General features: G+C 42.5%; 2 protein-coding genes across 3 annotated transcripts in view; both read left to right on the forward strand.

Moving 5' to 3' along the window:
- LOC136444272 (ubiquitin carboxyl-terminal hydrolase 24-like) overlaps positions 1-18,592 on the forward strand; it is a 54,033-nt gene that overhangs the window by 7,438 nt on the left and 28,003 nt on the right. The window contains exons 7-13 of the mRNA XM_066441786.1: positions 12,480-12,690; positions 13,329-13,613; positions 14,045-14,134; positions 14,670-14,798; positions 15,669-15,865; positions 16,807-16,942; positions 17,246-17,339. Coding sequence (XP_066297883.1) covers positions 12,480-12,690; positions 13,329-13,613; positions 14,045-14,134; positions 14,670-14,798; positions 15,669-15,865; positions 16,807-16,942; positions 17,246-17,339 — 1,142 coding nt within the window. The remainder of the gene's footprint in view (positions 1-12,479; positions 12,691-13,328; positions 13,614-14,044; positions 14,135-14,669; positions 14,799-15,668; positions 15,866-16,806; positions 16,943-17,245; positions 17,340-18,592) is intronic.
- LOC136444847 (uncharacterized) lies at positions 5,002-9,850 on the forward strand. Of its 2 annotated transcripts, XM_066442600.1 has the most exons (5): positions 5,002-5,386; positions 5,725-5,948; positions 7,412-7,562; positions 8,056-8,147; positions 8,368-9,850. In XM_066442600.1, exons 1-5 carry the CDS (start codon positions 5,002-5,004, stop codon positions 9,355-9,357), a joined length of 1,842 nt encoding a protein of 613 aa, XP_066298697.1. In that variant the 3' UTR covers positions 9,358-9,850. The 2 variants fall into 2 exon arrangements, with proteins under 2 accessions (XP_066298697.1, XP_066298698.1); XM_066442601.1 differs by lacking the exon at positions 5,002-5,386 and having other exon boundaries at positions 5,766-5,948.

Consider the following 18,592-nt stretch of genomic DNA (forward strand, 5'->3'; position numbering starts at 1 on the left):
AGGAGGTGTCTAACAAAGGAGTTTTGAAATTTTAGTTTTAAACTCCTTGGTAAAACGCAAGAAAATACTCACAGGGTTCAAATCCGGTGACTCTGCCGATGTTCGATACCAGTTCACGCCGTGGTTTTGGAGGTACGATCTAGTAAACTTGCTGCAATGTTTGGGATCATTGTCCTAAAAGGAGGCAAAAAGAGCCTGTTAGTTTCAACGTACACATTTCAAGGTGCCGCCATTTTGGATTTGACGTCACCATGACGACGCCGTTTCCAAGTTTTGTTGGGTGTCATTGTGCGAACGGTGTGGTGGGACGGGATGACCTTACAACAATACGCAATGCCAAAAGAAAAAGTCATAACACTACAGTTTATGAATATGCTATCTATAAACCGGCAGTCATTAGCCTCCTTACCTGTTGGAACCTGTGGCCATTTGGAAAGACCTTCTGGATCCAGGGACGCAGGGTCCGGTGCAGGATTTCGTTGACGTATGACACGGAATCCATGATGCCAGTGAAGATTAGCACCCGGGTGGCACCACGTTTTGATATCCCAGCCCAAATGTAGACCTACATGACGGTCAAAATACAGTTAAACGCCATTAGTGTCGTAGCGACGGATTAACTAGCATTTGGAAAGCATCGTCAAATTTCTCTACATGCACATATGTTAACGGTTAATGCTATCTTTGTGGCTTCTTTCCCTGGGTGGTACAACAACTACAAAATATGCGAAGAATACTGGTATACAAAATCCATGCGTGTTGATTGGCAACAACTCTTGATTTCACCCCAGTGTTATTAGAAAGTGTACGCTTGGCTTCTTACGCTCAAATAAAAATATTCCAAGATGTGAATCATGTCGGCTTATTCTCAAGCCATATGAACCGGTCTTTAATGTGAAAAACGATATTCAAATACATGAAAGCGTAGGCCTTGCATGGTATGAATAGAGGCAAGTCTCCCAGTCTATCGTCTAACGATATTAGCCAATAAAGAATATAAGTACCTTGACAGGATGCTTGAATCGTGGCTTTAACTTGGCCTGCACCACCTTATCCCATTTGTTCCGGAAACACAGCTTCGCATGATTATCCAACATTATGAGAGACTCATCTGGACAGACAGGTGAAAGAAAAGACATAGATATTTGAGCCCATGAGACAAGGCAACAATACGAATGGCAGTCTCACAAGTTACAATCGACGAAATAGTATTGGCAAAGTTTCCACCGCTTCAAAAAAATGAATGAACAATCTATTTGCTAAGGTAACTTTGTGTTTGTGACCTTGCTTCTATTTTAGTCTGTTAAATAAAGGCGGACAGCAAAACGGACACTGACCTGTGAATATCACGTCGTCAAATGTTTCTCCGCTTTCACTCCACTCCTTACATTGTGCAAGTCGGTAGACTCTGTTTGGCTCACGTATTACCTGGCAGTAACGAGGCCCAGAGCGAACCCAGCCCATGTTGTAGCGGTGCCTCTTGATCACAGATTTGCTAAAGTCTAGCCCGAACCTACACAAATACAAAATAAATGTTGGAGCGTCGTAAGCGGTGCTCAGTACATGTCCGTTGGTGTATTAACAATTTAACATGTTTTACGTTTATGTTGGGCTTTCTATTTTGTCCCGTTTTCTTTATGTCCGCCGGTCAAATTAACACGTCAAAAATCAACCGGAGCCGAACCTTTGGAGTTTTACCGGCGGATCGACCAAAACGCGACAAAATAGAAGCCCTACATAAAAGCAACGCGTGAAGAAACAGCCGAAGCCATATAAGCCAATACTCTGCTTGGAGAGAATCATATAACCTCCTCCTATAAACAGAAACCAAGGCTAATAATTGGCGCGCATAATAGCCATGCAAATGTATAAAGACACACACATCACAATGTAAAAAACACATACAAAACAAACTTGGCACCAGGGAAAAATGGGCCAACACTACGGAGACCAATCGTTGCCCCCCCCCCCTCCCACCTACATTAAGTCTTAGAATTACACATATGACCCCAATGGCAATGTTTGTGCAAATTACGTTATTACTCACGTATCGCGTAGCAATTTCTGAAGGTCAACTGAAGTAAGCTCGTCATTCTCTCGGAGCTGAGCATCGATGAACTTGTCGTGTTCCGGCGTCATCTTCACCTGTCCTCCAAATCTTGGTGGACGGTAGATAATTGGCTTTCCCTGGTCAAGGGCACGGACATGTTTTCCCACCGTTGTTCGATGACCCGGAAGACCCTCTTTCGCAAGTGTATTCGCTATAGCTCCGGGTCTCATTCCTTGCTTCCGGAGCGTCACAATCCGATGAATCGACAATTCTGGAAGTCTTTTCATCGTTACGGTATATCTGTCCCTGTTTGTAGCAACACAAAATTGTCCTCTACACTCTATACCCCACGACCATGATCTACACACTGTGACAACAAGGAGATCGGCTATACCTCATTGACTACAATAAGAGCAAATAAGAATGGTCAGACAATGCAAGTGGGAGTGGGTTTATGCAAATTATGGTCTGTATCTGACATTTCCTTTCAATGATTGGTCGGACGGCTTTCCAAACCTGCAGATAATTTTATGCCTGTTTCGTAGATTTCCGCAAAGCGTTTGACTCTGTTTGGTAGAATGGTTTATTTTACAAAATTTCATATGGCATTGAAGTTTGGGGCAAGGACCATTTTAACGAATGACAGGTGTCCGATTGAAACTATACAGAACCGTTTTGGCAAAAATATTCTTGGAGTGCACAGAAATTCCAGTAACATAGCTAGTAAAGCAGAGCTTGGAGTGTTCCCGGTAGATTTAGATGTGTCAGTCCGCATAGGTAAGTACTGGTTGCGCCTCAGACAACTCAATCCTTTGACACATCCTTTACAACTAGATGCTCTATTCCAAGTGAATAGCAACAAGAAAAACCGGTTACAACATGTGAAAGATGTACTTGACAATAGCGGATACTCCTTTATCTGGAACGCCAACAATCTCAATCTAGACATACAACATATATGTACATTGTTAATAAAAAGGCTGACCGACCGAAACAAAACATGGGTCTCTTCATTTTCCACTGCCTTCAAAAAAGAAGTCAAACCCAACCATAGTCAATCATAGTTAATATAGAACTTTCACAGTAGACTAGATAACTATTTCGATTTACATGTATCTCCATGTACTCGTTTATCAGCTACGACCAAAAGCTCTTTTGGCTTCCTTCAAATCAAAATCACTATTGTCAACACAAATTGTATATTCGGTACAGAAAACATTGAAATGGTAACCTCTTATTCCTACTTAGGCCTGACGTTAACCCCCTCAGGTACTTATTCCCTAGCCAAAAAACAATTATCATTTAAAGCACGCAAAGCATTATTCAGTCTTAAACCCCCCATACACTCACCTCTTTCCCCAAAGGCACAGCTCAAATTATTCAACACGTGTATTAAACCCATTGCATTATATGGCTGTGCGATCTGGGGCAAAGTTCATTCAAATGACAATTGCCCAGTCGAAATCGCTCAGACCCGATTTTGTAAAAATGTTCTAGGTGTACACAGAAATTCATGTAATTCAGCCTGTAGAGTAGAACTTGGAATTTTTCCCACAGACGTAGAGGTATGCATTCGTGTAGTCAAGTACTGGTTACGTCTCAAACAATTAGACTTGTCCACACATCCCTTGCAGATAGACGCATTACTATGTCAACAACATATACCGGTTAACAGCTGCAAAAATTCCTGGCTACAACATGTAAAAGAAATATTAGACAATACTGGTTATTCTTTTCTTTGGAACTCTATGAATTTACCCTTAGATAAGAAGCGTATATGTGCATTGTTGAGGAAAATGCTGGAAGATGTATTTATTCAAACGTTTTTATCAATTGTCTACAGAGAATGGTAAATTAAGATATTACAGAAAACTGAAAACAGAATACTCAATGGCAAAATATTTACTGTTACTAGATAACTATGAGCTAAGATCGGCAATTAGCAAAATTAGAATTAGCGCCCACCCTCTTGAAATTGAGAAAGGGACTGAAAGGGCGGTACAAAAAGGTACCTGTGGGGGAAAGATTATGTAACTACTGCATGTCAAAAGCGGTGGAAGACGAAATACATTTTATCTCAAACTGCCCCTTCAATGATCGGGAAAGAAAAGAGCTTTTTAAAGAAGCATTCCAAAGCACTCATTACAAAAAAACTTACACTCATTACAAAAAAGTGGGACACTTCGTCTTCCACTGCTTCCAAAAAAAGAAGTCAAACCCAAAAAGCGTAGATTGTATTCCGTAGTGGTTTTTTGAATAGCTATGTGTTCTACTAGTCAACATTGTTAACTCGCGCTATCTGCACGGTATACCATTGCTATGTATTGTTTCATGTTGCAATTAGCCCTCGGGCAAGAACTTGCGAATAAAATTATTATTACTATTAAAATTTAATTTCGAGCTGTTCAATAGCTGTTTAAAATGAAGTTTACTGTACTGTGGCGAGGTTCTTGGAACAAATGTAAAAGGTTGAAACCTTATTTTCCAATAAACACATACTTCTGTTGCCTGTAATTTGCTTCATATCAAGCCATTAAGACTGGCGACAGCATTGCACAATAAGAGCGAGCCTGTGGCGGCTAGTATTGTCTGATACCTCATCCAATACACACAATGTTTTTACTGTATATTATCTTGCAGATGCTCCCTGAAAATCCATTGTGTCTGTTGCGAAAATATTGTGTCACATCGGTCAAAGAATATCCTTTTACTTTGCCGACCCAGACAGGTAGGTGAGAAGGCGGCGTATCTTTGTCTGGTTTTGCGCCGGCTCAAGTCATATTTCCCAACTCTGGGAGGTCAAATTCCTCTTGTTTTTCAATCAAGGCGTAGACAATAGTATACCGACTGGCTTGTACATCAAAATTTCCCGCCTTGCCGGGCAGCTTGCCGCTAACCTATCCCAACTGTAGGGGGCAAATTTCTATTGTTCTTCAATCAAGACGCAAACAATGCTTATACCAACAGTTGTTAAGCTTTCAACTGCACTTATGGGCGGAGCTAACTTTGCGCTCCTATATTGGGTTGCCACGACCAACCAGGAAAATCATTTTCGCATTGTGCGTACTTCGAGCTGCATTATGTCTGCCGATCGCGAGTCAGATCAGACAGCCTCAGTGCAATCGTCTTCTTCCAAACGGCCACCTACACGATCCCAGCCTTCGCGACATGTCTCCAGGCCAAATGTTTGTCTGTTCTGGTTTCCAAAAGACCGTACGACGGGAGTTGGAGAAACCAAGAAAGTTGTCAGAGACACGGGTTCGTTGTCTATTTATCAATGGGTCACCGTATCCTGGAATGCAGAAGACGTTCCGGGGCTAATCCTTGCTACAGGAGGTAAGATTATTTACTCGTACCCTTTGCTTGCTTTTAGTGTAAATATCCTGTGGAGATGTCACGCACAAACAAGTCGTGAAAAAGACTCCGCGCATTGAGATATCTAGCCAAGCTTGCGATCGTATTCTTTCATAGAACACGCGTTTGTTGTCTCAATTGAAATGCACCACAGAATTGTTTACACTTTGGTTCTGATTATTTTTTTTTCTCGGATGTTTGTCTATGCAACAAATAATTGCAAGTCGCACAATCTTTATCAAGAGTTTTTATAAAACCTACAACTTAGCTCCGGAAAAGCGTGCCGACGACTTATGATTGTCATCAATTTTCTTTTTCAGCCTCGCGACCGGCGGTATCACCGGCCCTAGCCGACATCGACATGAACACACTCCCAGACTTTACGCCAGGACAGACATTCTGGGAGGGAGTTGCAGAACAAGACGAGACGACCGCCGAGACACAGACAGGGGACCACGGCAACAGCGATGAACCCGGGGAAAGAGAGGAAGAGCCAGCTCCAAAGAAGAGAAAGAAGAAGCAGCTCAAAGACGGAGAAACCGGGGTACGTTTTACACACATTATTGTCAATCCTTTATATTTTCAGACCGTTGTATGTTGTCAGTGTTTATCCAGTCAAAGATCCTCTGGCGCCAAACCAGCACCTAAACGTTTTGGCTGGAATGAAAAATCTTTTTTTCCAATCTTAAAGCCAACCTCACATCTTACAAAGATTACACGCCGTTTCACATGAAAATCTCATCAGTGCTGCAAATCAAATTGACATGAGCTGTCTTTCCTTTGTGAAACCAACCCGTCCGCATTCTGGAATTCGATCAATAAACTTGCCAGACAAAACAACAGGGAGCAAACAGATTCCAGGCGAAACCTGGTTTCAGCACTTTAGTAATCTAAATAAACTAACAGCTTGCAATAACAGTAATGTTGACGCTCCAACCACGGAGACCGTGAACACCCCTCTTGCTACAGTGGAAAATTCTACATTGGACTCTCCCATTACAGAGACACCTTGTCCCCAGACAACTATCAGGGAATATCCATAATTAGTTACCTGGGAAAACTATTCTCATTTATTTTGAATACTCGCCTCGTTAATTTTACAGAACATTACAGCCTTTTCAAACCTAAACAGGCCGGTTTTAGAAAACAAATTAGAACAACCGATAACCTTTTTGTATGGTCTGCTTTAGTTACTGTTAGCAAATATCTAAGCAAAAATGCACGACTGTATGCTTGTTTTGTGGATTTTAGCAAAGCATTTGACTCGGTACCGAAACTTTTGTAACTAACTGCGGGGTTCGACAAGGCGGTAACCTGTCTCCGATGTCTTTGATGATCGTTGTTGTAACCCTCCTATGTTGTATAATAAGAAAGTATCATGCTTATTATACGCACATGACCTCGTACTTTTCGTTGAATCACAACGAGGTCTGTAAATATCGTTGAACAAACTAGAAAATTATTGCGAATCATGGCATTTAAATGTAAATCTAAAGAACCTAAAGTCATTTTCTTTACAAAAAGAGGACGTCTTCCATTTTCTATTCAACAACAATGTAGAGATTGTGTCAAACTGTTGTTATCTAGGTATTATTGTAAATTCAGCTGGCACGTTCAAGGCAAGCAACAAATACTTGCATAGCAAAGGTCTGAGGGCTCTCTTTGGAATCAATCAATCCTTTCGTCAGGCCAATGCTACAATTTCTGTAAAAGAACTTTTTGACGCCTGTGTGAAACCAATTTTGGTCTGGGGACCATTCAAAAGTCCCAAATCCTCCCCAATTGAAGCAATCTGCAAACAGTCCCCAGGAACGTGACCACCAAGGAAATACCAAATTTTCTTTTTGTTTTGTTTATCCAATACTACAGTGTCAAGTTAGACAGATGCTGCAAAACATTTATGCAAGGTAATTTTGAAACTAGATATCAAACTCTACAGTGAATATGATCACACTTAATTCTTTCTTCCGATTAGTGACAACCTGTTGCTTTTCCATTTTCTCTTAGTCACCTAAAAAGGCCGTCCTGAGTCTGGGAGGGCGCATGATTCAGGTTCCAGCGAATAAAGTCGACAACTGGAAAACAGCAGAAGATGGAGACGTGGTCATCGCCCAGTACTCAAAACGGACAGTGGAGGGGCGGCTGATGAAAATTGGATGTATGTACTTTCTTAACGCATCACTATGACTAGACTAGTTGCATGTGACTCATTCGAGACTTTTCCTTGCTATTGAGTCAATGACAAGGGAAGCTAAGCGATCCAGTAGACACTACGCTATTCCGTCACCCATGATTGCTTAGATAATATGTCGTGAAGATAATGGAGATATTTCTCCGATAAAACCGGATTTCCACGTGACCCCATTAGCCCGGATTGCAAATTGTCTCAAGTGTCATTTATGCAGTATTTTTGTAGCAATACTGTGGGCTTTTTATTTGGTTCCTGATGAAATTATGTTCAATAAAGCGCATCATGCTTTAGAGTTGAATAGAGTATGCACATACAGTTTTATCAATTAGGTCATACAAAGAAAAAATTAGGCCATACAAAGAAAAAATCAAGTCAGTTTTATGATTCCATTTTAGTTTGTATGAATGAATTCAACAAATGCACTTGACTTAGTTGCTGATATATTTCTGTCCTCAAACAGCCTCAAAGGAAACTGCGCCAACCTTCAATATGGACTGCGATGACACAACGGTGCCCGAGATTGAGGCATTCACGAAGAAGAAGGAAAAAGAGGTAAAAAATATTACCTTGTCACCTGCTGTCTTGCTACACACTGTCTATAGTGGTTTTATCTTATGTTTAGTCGAAGTTTCATGCATATTCAAAAAAGGTTACGCACTGATTATCACTATACATGTACAACCTACATGGTCTGAAGTTCTGAACACAGAAGTAAAACATGAATTTATCTACTATAGCTAACAATTGTTTTCTTTTGTTTTCTTTCCTACAGTCATTCACAGTCTTGGCTAGGGGTTCTCCGGCACCGCAAACACGTGCACACACAACACCTGAGAACAACAACACAGACAACGCACAAACAAGCACAGAGGACGATACCCCTTCCCACCTGGCTCCGGAACAACCCACCCCCCAGCAATCCAGTCCTGCAATATTTGATGATGAAGCTGACAAGCGCACCCCAAACGACCCAAAACGTTCATTGGACTTCGGCTGCACACTTCAAGACGTCCTAGAGACACTAGCCAACGACACACTTGAAACCGTACAAAGGCAGGTATCGGAGATGACGGGCAAGATGACGGAGATGACATGCAAGATGACGGAGATGGCAAACAAGATGACGGAGATGGGAAGCAAGTTGCTCTCCTTGGAGACAAGGTTCGACCGGTCTGTCCAGTCTTCCACCTCAGGGACTCAGCACACATCATCCGCGACACAATCTTCCTTGTCTTCTGATTCATCCTCTCCGACTGAACCTTCTCCAGCTGCTACCTCCTCTCATCTTCCAGCTGCTGCTTCCTCTTCTTCTCCTGCTGCTGCTGCTACTTCTCTCCCTGCTGCTGCTACTTCTCCTCCTACTGCTGCTGCTGCTGCTTCCTCTCCTCTCTCTCACGCTCAACCTGAGAATACGACAAGTGACGACACCGTTTACTTTGGCCTTGATCTAGACGCCCTGCGGCGTAAGTGTTTAAACAATGAAGCCAAATTCGCCAAAAAACTGGCCGCCCAGATTTTCTCAAGGGACGAAGTCATGGCAAAAAACTGTTCTGGGACAAAGGGAAAGCATGCCCACGATCCAGAACGGCTAGGTCGCATCAGAAAAACTACACAGGAGTATCACCAGTTGACAGACCTGGCCATGGTAGCTAAATGGAAAGAATGTATAAAATCCATTGACATGTTGGGGCGTGAGCAAAACAGGAAGGAGCGTATCAAGCAGATGAGGCAGCAGAAGGAGAACAACCCACCTGGCGTGTAGATGTACACATGACGTGTTTTTTGATATGCTTTAGTACATTTTTTATACAATATAAGTTTCAATGTAATACTGATAGACTAGCTGATTAATTGTAATTGTTCTGACGACGATAGTGACATCACGTATTAATGTTTGTGTTTAGATAATCAATGCTGTTGTCTGTAGTGTAAGCGTAATACTTCTGTATCTAGTACTAGTAAGTGTAATAGAAACCAAAGGAACCCCTATATTTTTTCAGCTAATACATGTAGTAATCAAGCGGGCTGTTAGATGTTTGATGTTGCCTTTAATGTAAGCGTAATATGATGATAATGAATATGCATGGAAAGCTGTTAATCTGCTTGATAAGTTAAAACAAACTAGCAAAGGGACACTTTGTTTATCTTAAAGAAATGTCTTCCTTGTCTTGGTTGTAATAAAATTCGTTGGTTTTAGGAAAATGTATCTAATGATCACTCCTTCCAACTTCATATAAAGACTATCAGAAACTTCACCCCTTGCGATACGTACATCCCCGTTGCTAGAATAATTATTTAGTATTATATATATAAAGGTAGGGGTGACCCGGTGTGCTCGTTCAAACTCCTGAGGACATTTAAGACTTGTGCTGTCTCTCCCAGCACTCAGTGAGTGAGCAGTCCCAAAAATGCTTCATGCTAAATCAATAAGGATTGCCTTCAAATTAAGCTGAATTCAGAAATGCAATTATGCTAAATTTTGCCACCTCACTACGAATTACAGGGTTACGATTAGCAGATCATTCATAATTACATGAAGTGACATAAAATAATAATCATCGCTTAGCTTCAAGTACCCAATCATACTTTCTAAGACCACAATAAAATAAATATCAACACTAGGGTTATATAAACAACTCCTCCATTGTGTCATTTGGAGTCCCACAATACTGTAAAACGAGATTCCCAGAATGAAAGGAAGAGAATGTACAGTAACAAATGTCGCTACACTTACGTGCCGGGTCCCTTTGATAACCCATTCCTGAGAATTCGTCCATCAGTGTTCAATACCTGACCGTAGCGTCATGATGTGTGGGGCGCGGTATGTTCTGTTGCTCGCGCGCGCGTGTTACGTTGTGCGTGTTTGTGAAGTTTGACATAGAGTAAGGAGGTTTGAAATCAAAATAATTTGATCTTTAAACCTCCTTCACCGAAGTTCCAAAATCATTTCAACTGCAATGTTGTGATTCGCTGTTTTCTCCACCCATCGTGGTCGGTGGAATTTAACACATCATGTATCTACAACTGTACAAGAAAAAAGATACGAAAATACGTCGGCCGTCTTTCCTCGTTGCAAGGACATTATATACATGAAAGATATCTTGTACTGGCTCCTTGTTCGCAAATGTTTATTAGTTACTTACCGATCTTTTCCGAAATTAACTGAACGTTACCATCAAAAGAGGCTTGTTGATATCTGCTGCTAAAGTCGCGGTTTATTGTGGACAACGTACGCAGCAAACTGCACCAAGAGAAAATTCAGTTTCCCGCCATCATGATCACGTGAAACACTTTCAAATCAGAGCACAGGTTATCTGAGGTGAGCCAATTAGAGATCAGAACATGTTGGCAAGTTTGCATTCAACATGGCGCCCGCTGAATGCATTTGGTACGGTACTGGTTGAGTCGATCCGACGACCATGAACGGCCCAAGAGCTTCGACGGAAACAGGTAGGTCTTGTTGGTCGCCCAGCTGCTCCCTTGACGACCAGCAGTGTAAATTCCGCGGAAGCCGGCAGAGATGAAAACCTGAATCATAGCCGACCTGATAAAAGAGGACCGACATGTGTACAGATCAGAGGCACAAGACTGTCAATCACAACCATGGCAACGACCAGGCTGGGGTGACTTACTCTATTGCCCCAGTGGATGGGATTCGTATTTACATATCAAAGATGAACAAGAGTGTTGTTTAGTTTTCTAGATTAACTAGGCATTGAGTACAATAAAATTCCTGTTTTATCGATACCCTTTATCGCTACAGTACTTAATAACTTATTTATTTAAGTTACATTTTACGCATACTCTTCGCTATTGACTCCGCCGGCGCCCTGTGTCAAATTATTGAAGTTGAAAAATCGGGTACGGATCTTTGACCATGATGCCATTTTCCGCATGCTGAAGCTATTTTTCTTAGACAAAACCATTGGCAAATGCCAATCTATTAAACAAGTCTGGTCGTCGTCAGAGCACTGAAAGTCCCACCCAGTCTCTGATCGGGGACCGGGAGCCCGAAACGCAGTGATAAACAGTGATTAAAGTGTCGGCACGGCAAAGGTCGGCAAAGAAAACGACGCTGAAAAAATCAATTATCTTTCAATTTGTATCATCATTTTTGTATGACTGAAAATATGATTTTTGCTAATCTCTTATTTGTCTAATTTTTTTTTTGAACTGCGAACATTATCGTCCCGCCGCACTCATGTCAACGCAAGCTGCGTAACCAAATTTATTTGGGTCAACGACCTCATGCACGTCGCTTTGGAAAAAAACAACAGAAAAAAATGGCTTCTTCCGATCAATCACTGTATGCAAAGTTGCTGTTGTAGAATGAACGCTCTAATCATTGATTACGGTGCGGACATGCAAGCCCATTATCAACCACATTAACCGGTACAGAAATCTCCGTTATGCTTAGTGCCCACCGGCAAAAAAAATGTCGCAAATGTGACCGATGTACACAAATGGCCGCGAGGGATTCCGGCGTTGAACAGATCGTCCGCCGAGTTCAGAAGCGCCGCTGGCCTGAAGGTCTCACACAATGTTTTTCCCCCTTGCGGGTTGCGTGACACAATAGTTGCCCCGCGGGTGTACACGCAAAAACCCGCGGGTGTACACGCAAAAACCCGCGGGTGTACACGCAAAAACCCGCGGGTGTACACGCAAAAACCCGCGGGTGTACACGCAAAAACCCGCGGGTGTACACGCAAAAACCCGCGGGTGTACACGCAAAAACCCGCGGGTGTACACGCAAAAACCCGCGGGGCATTGATGCATAACCCGAAAGCCCCACTGTAGTTAGTCTGGTAGAGACTATATATTAGTCTTGTTTTGTTTTTTTGTTATGAATAAACCAGTCTACTGTTTCTACTACTACTACTGCAGGTGGGGGGAGAAGGGTGGCTTTGAGCAGCTGTTCGGAGACGAGAGCCAGGTGCTGTGCTGGAGTGAGGAGGAACTAGCGGCAGCCTTGAGGCCTGTGGCTTGTGCTGCCCCCTATCTGAACCATAATGTACTGCAGCCACTGTTGAAACCACCCATGGAGCTGGCACATACAAAACTGCAAAGTCTTCTAACAGATGACCTTAGAAGTAAAGTAAGTCTGGTTTTACAATGTTTTATGTCATGAAAATATATCAATAATCTCTTTGCTCTGTGGAAGAAAATGTGGGTTTGCCAGAAAAGGGATCTTTCAGAATTAACTTGGGAAAACTTTTAGCAAAAATGCTATGTATGCTTGAGCTACAGTCCAATGATAGGCAAAGAAGGACACCAACTTCGGAAAGGCACTTAACTCAACCTACCAGGTTGAAATGGGTATCTGACTTCAGTTGGGGAGGTACAATGTAAATGGTGAAAGGAGAGGGATGGGCTCCGCTTTCCAATACTGTGCCGTAGAGACAGTGGATAACAACCCACTGCCCCTACGGACTCAAAAGGGCTATGGGACCTCTACATTACCAAAAATCAGTTCCATAGCATGTCCAGAACACGAGATATCAAAACAGGAAGTTCCACTGCAGTACCGTAAGAAGCCGCTAGGGGGCCCAAAATCTAATCGTTTTCAGGTCTCATCAAAACCTACCAACATACCAAATATCAAAACAATCATCCAGGCACTCTTGCGTTATGCTGGTCCACTACAGACAAATAAACAAATCCACAAACGCTACCCTCTGCATAACCTTCTCGGCGAAGGTAAAAACTGATAATCTTCTATCTCTCCCTGTCCAGGACCTGGGCGCCAGCTGGTCGCTGCTGATGTGCATGCGGCAGCTGGTGTACCACCTGTGGACGGACCAGGTGGAGGCCGTGAACCAGCTGACCCTGAAGGTGCTCATCACCTGCCTGAAGTCGCAGCACTACGGCCCCAAGATGGCGGCACTGCGGCAGCTGGGAGAGCTGATCGAGCAGAGTAGCGGGAACAACGGTCGGGCGGGGCTGGACCAGAAGCACCTGCTGTGCTGGCTGCAGGAGAACAGTGTGCTGAAATATGCACTGGAGGGGAGCATACATCAGGTAAACCTAACGTAACCTATTAGATAAAATTTGGGTGCGCAGCATAAAATTAAGTAGAATCAATGCAGCACAATATTCAGACCTTAAATTTCAAATTCTATAGCTAACTCCAAAAACCCAAATAACTGACACAACAAAGGTTTCATTCTTTTTCTGACATTTTAATGTCAGGAATTTGGTGTATACTAGTGTACATGGTACCTTTTTGGATGTGACCCAATTTAGGTGTATCAGTGCATCCACAGTTTAAAATTAGGTGCACAGCACCAATTTTAGGTGCACAAAAGTGTACATGCACCCAGTATTAAACTTAAAGTATATACATGTACGCATCCATATCTAATGTTATGAACTACATGTAGATGACAGTAAAGATGATTCTGTGTGTCATCATTTAGACATACCGATATATCAATCTGTTCTTCCTGCAGGCCCAGTATGCTGACCGAGTCAAGAAGCTTCTCCAGTTCTTAGCACCAAACCTGGCCAAGAAGGAGATCTCCAATATCTGGAAGATGCAGGTAGACTTGTCCTCTTCCCTTGATATCTACGATTGAACAGACCTAATTTTTTAGAACCTACAATGTAGTTGGTCCCAGACTTGGTATTCATATTAATTTTTTTAACTTTCATCTAACCTTGGAATGACATTATTGTATGTGTATTGTGTGAAATGGTTGGCAAATCAAACCGTAAAATATTTCATTAACTTTTGAATTGCTGCGGCAGTTCTGACTACTTTTAGAATTATAACACCAAGAGCATGCATATGTTATTCGTATACATGTAGTACATTTGTACAATGGATCCATTGCCAGTGCAGTGGCCTCGTCAGTAGAGTGTTCACCTCGCAAAGATATGAAAATGGTACACACTGCTTTCTCTGCTTAGCTCTCAGCATTTGTGAAAGAGTTTGGCAGTTGATCACACACAACTACCACAAAGTTGTGCGACCCAAGGGCTATTAAAACGGAGATGGGTGCTGCTCTATACACCATCTGGTTGCAGGAAGGACTTAAACTAACTTAACAATGGATCCGTTGTGTTTGTCCTTAGGAGAACCAGCCCATAGTTGTTGCAGAGAACATCCATGGTCTGCTGGTCCACGCTGCAGAACAGTTTGATGAGGAACAGCTGGAGCACCTGTTCCGCCTGATCCAGACATCATGGTCCAACAGCACTCATGTGAGTACTCTCATCATTCAGGTTAACAAAGCACTTTGTGCACAGCCAATGTTTTTCACCTGCCAACGTTTCAGTGGACCATCTATCACCTTCCTCAGGGCAATACTAGCTACATGTAGGTGTTACTACAACAGTGTAAAGAATGAGGTCCCAAACATGATTGACTGACTTTGTATTCCCCTCTCATCACGGTTCATGACTGGAGTAGATTTTCCCATCCAAACAGCCTCCTTAATCCAATCAGTGAATCTGTGTCCTCTCTGTCTATCACCTAAATGGTCCATTAAAACATTGGTAGGTGGAAAACATTGGTGATTTACCAACCTAACAACGATGCCATCATTATCAGTAACCAATGAGTGACAAGGACACCTTCCATAATGATGCCATCAGTAACCAATGAGAGACAAGTAAGTCATTTATAATGTTGCCTTCAGCATCACTAACCAATGAGAGACAAGAACACCATCTATAATGATGCCATCAGCATCGGTAACCAATGAAAGACAAGTATGCCATCTCTAATGATGCTTTTCAGTATCACTAACCAATGAAAGACAAGTACACCATCCCATCTATAATGATGCCATCAGCATCACTAACCAATGAGAGACAAGTATACCTTCTCTGATGATGCAGTCAGCATCACTAACCAATGAAAGACAAGTACACCATCTCTAATGATGCCATCAGCATCACTAACCAATGAAAGACAAGTACACCATCTCTGATGATGCAGTCAGCATCTCTAACCAATGAAAGACAAGTACACCATCTATAATGATGCCATCAGTATCACTAACCAATGAGAGACAAGTACACCATATCTACAAAGCTATTTGAAATTAACGGACCATTTCCTCCCCCTAGGCGACCCAAGAGCTGTTGTTACAGCTGATGGGCCAGTTGGCCTGCAGTACGCAGCAGTCGGGGATCATCCACCACGTGCTGTCTATGCTGTGGGACATGGCCCACCTCCCCGCCCTGCCACGCCCCCTACTACACCAGGCACTCAACCAGCACTCCACTATCCTCTTCAACACCTCACAGATAACTACTGCTACAAGGTAAGGGTTGTGAAAGAAGATGACCAACACTGTAACAAAGTTTAGTCATACCTTTCATAATGTCATTTACCAACAGAACTTTCATGCCAGGAAAGGGTTGTTGCAAAATGAAGATTAAGGTCTTAAAATACTGTAAATGCATTTAAGTTCGCATAGTTTTTGTTTCGCGCTAAGGCGAAAATGGAGTGTTTGCGGTGGTTTTAAGTTTGCGGCAGCACTAAAGTCACATACTGCTACAGTATTGGACAAAAATGTTGAACATAAAACCACCATGAACATTTCTGCATTTCCAGTACATTAAAGGCTCATCTTTTGTGCAGCCAAAATTGGAGTTGTGCCCCTAATTTTTGACTGTGGGTGCACCTAGATATTTATGTAGGGTTATGTATGTGAAAGTAATGATAAATGAGGGTACCATTGTAAAGGGTAATAAAAGTTAGCTTTCCAATGATATATGATACAATATCATTAAAAGAGTACCAAGGGAGATATGATCAAATGAAATCCAAAATTTGGTGTTAGGTTTAGAACAACTGACCTTCGAATGAAAGCTCATCTATGTTGGTAGAATACAAAATTGTGCGATTTGAGCTTTGATCCAACACAAAGAAAGCAACTAGAACTAGTCATGCTTTTAAGTACCAGAGATATCAGCCAAGGATTGATGTGTTCAAAAATTTGTATTTTCCGAGAACCATAGTAGAATGGAACTCGTTGTCATCAAGTACTGTAGGAGCATCCTCACTAAGTAGCTTTAAAGAACAGTTACAGTCAGATATGCAAAGACTAGGTGTAACAGACCGTTCGTGTAATATGACCAGCTGCCTCCGCGCCGCGTGCCTGCAAAGCTGGTGTGTTATGCCTAATAGCGGTTGTACTGGTTATATAGATACAGATACAGAACTGACCTTGTTGTTTTTCTGCTGTTTCCCCTCCTGAAGGAAAGAGTGGGTTCTCCAGTGTGTGCATGAGGTGAAGAGTGCCAGGTTTGTGGTGCCGGCCCTCCAGCACATCATGAACATCCTACGCAACATGCTCAGCAACATGCCGCAGAAACTCATGCGCAGCTTCATACAGGTCAGCACTGTAGATACCCTCCATTTTAAAGAAACTTCAAGTGGCAAGGCAAGCAGATGTGTGGTCGAGAGGTCCCAGGTTCGATTCCTGGCATTTCTGGCTAGACATTGTGACATGTTGATCGACATACTGTCTGTTGTTGAATATAGTTAGAAAATGCTGTATGTTGGTTTCATACAATCTTTAAATGGTACAGAGTGTTCATAGCTGTTTTGTTCAATTGAATTGTTTGTGTCTGTTTGTTTGTTTGTTTGTTTGTTTAGTCAGTTAATGAGGAACTGTTGTTGGTTGTGCGTTCTATAGGACATGAATCGTACTCAAGACTTGGTGAAGGTTCTCGTGACGAGTCTCATCACCATCCACAAGACAGCCAAGAGTTCAACTGAGAACATGCAGGGTGAGTGTCTTGTACTGTACTCATGGGGTTTCCTAGTGAGTGTGGTTTGTCCCTATTTTAATCTCTATCATTGTCATTCCTTCTCTAGTCCAGTTATACATGTTGTGCAGTATTCCTGTGAACTGCTAGGGGGCACAACAGTTATAAGAAACATTTCTGATATCAAAGAAAGTCCAGTCTTATAGCACACTTCAGTTCTTACACAAACAACAATGGACAACTTAACCATAAAAGGTCATTGAATACCAGAGATCGAAGTATTGTCGGAGCATCGTCACTGATAGCAATTAGATAATTAGAATGCAGTTAGGTGTGACAGGTCGTCCAGTGTAATATAACCAGCTGCTGCCCTGCTGCGTGCCTGCGAAGCCGATGTGTTACATGTACGCTGAAAGGGATTATACTGGAAATACAGATACATAGTGTTAAGCAACGTACATGTGTTCAAAGTCTTATGAGACTGAGCTTCTGACTGGAGTACTGCTTCTCACTGCTATAAGTAGCCGATGTAGGTGGCACTTTTGCGGTGAGAACACTGTCCCAACGTGGCTAAGCTTGTATCCCCCCTCGTCTCGGTTCATCACTGGTGTTGTCTTCCTTATCCAGACGGCTTCCTTAATCGAACGGGTATGTCTGTTAGCCACGTTTGGGACGGTGTTCTCACCGCAAAAGCGCCACCTACATCGGCTACTTATAAGCGGTGAGAAGCAGTACTCCAGTCAGAAGCTCTGAAGAAGGTGTCTGATAGACATCGAAACGTTATCTTATGAGACTGTTACATTTTGTATATACCTGTTTGACCACAGCCCCTGCACTAGTGGACGATAAGTTAGGTCTGGACGAGTGCGTGCAGACGCACCTCAGCGTGATCGGTGTGATCCTTGTAATATTTCTGTTAATAGCTTCGTGGTGCGACAGTTATGAAAAGTATATATATTATCGTTCTTGACCACAGCCCCCGCACTCGTGGACGATAAGTTTGGTCTGGACGAGTGCGTGCAGACCCACCTCAGCATGATCGGTGTGATCCTTGTAATATTCCTGTTAATAGCTTCGTGGTGCGACAGTTATGAAAAATATATTTCATCGTTCTTGACCACAGCCCCCGCACTCGTGGACGATAAGTTTGGTCTGGACGAGTGCGTACAGACGCACCTCAGCATGATCGGTGTGATCCTTGTAATATTCCTGTTAATAGCTTCGTGGTGCGACAGTTATGAAAAATATATTTCATCGTTCTTGACCACAGCCCC

The sequence above is a fragment of the Branchiostoma lanceolatum genome, chromosome 11, assembly GCF_035083965.1.
Source record: "Branchiostoma lanceolatum isolate klBraLanc5 chromosome 11, klBraLanc5.hap2, whole genome shotgun sequence".
Classification (NCBI taxonomy): domain Eukaryota; kingdom Metazoa; phylum Chordata; class Leptocardii; order Amphioxiformes; family Branchiostomatidae; genus Branchiostoma; species Branchiostoma lanceolatum.

Excerpts from the sequence above, each read along its gene's own strand:
- LOC136444847 (XM_066442600.1), top strand. The coding sequence starts at position 5,002 with ATGCTTATACCAACAGTTGTTAAGCTTTCAACTGCACTTATGGGCGGA. Across the intron at positions 5,949-7,411 it reads TCAAAGACGGAGAAACCGGG|TCACCTAAAAAGGCCGTCCT; the intron begins GTACGTTTTACA and ends ATTTTCTCTTAG. Across the intron at positions 7,563-8,055 it reads GCGGCTGATGAAAATTGGAT|CCTCAAAGGAAACTGCGCCA; the intron begins GTATGTACTTTC and ends GTCCTCAAACAG.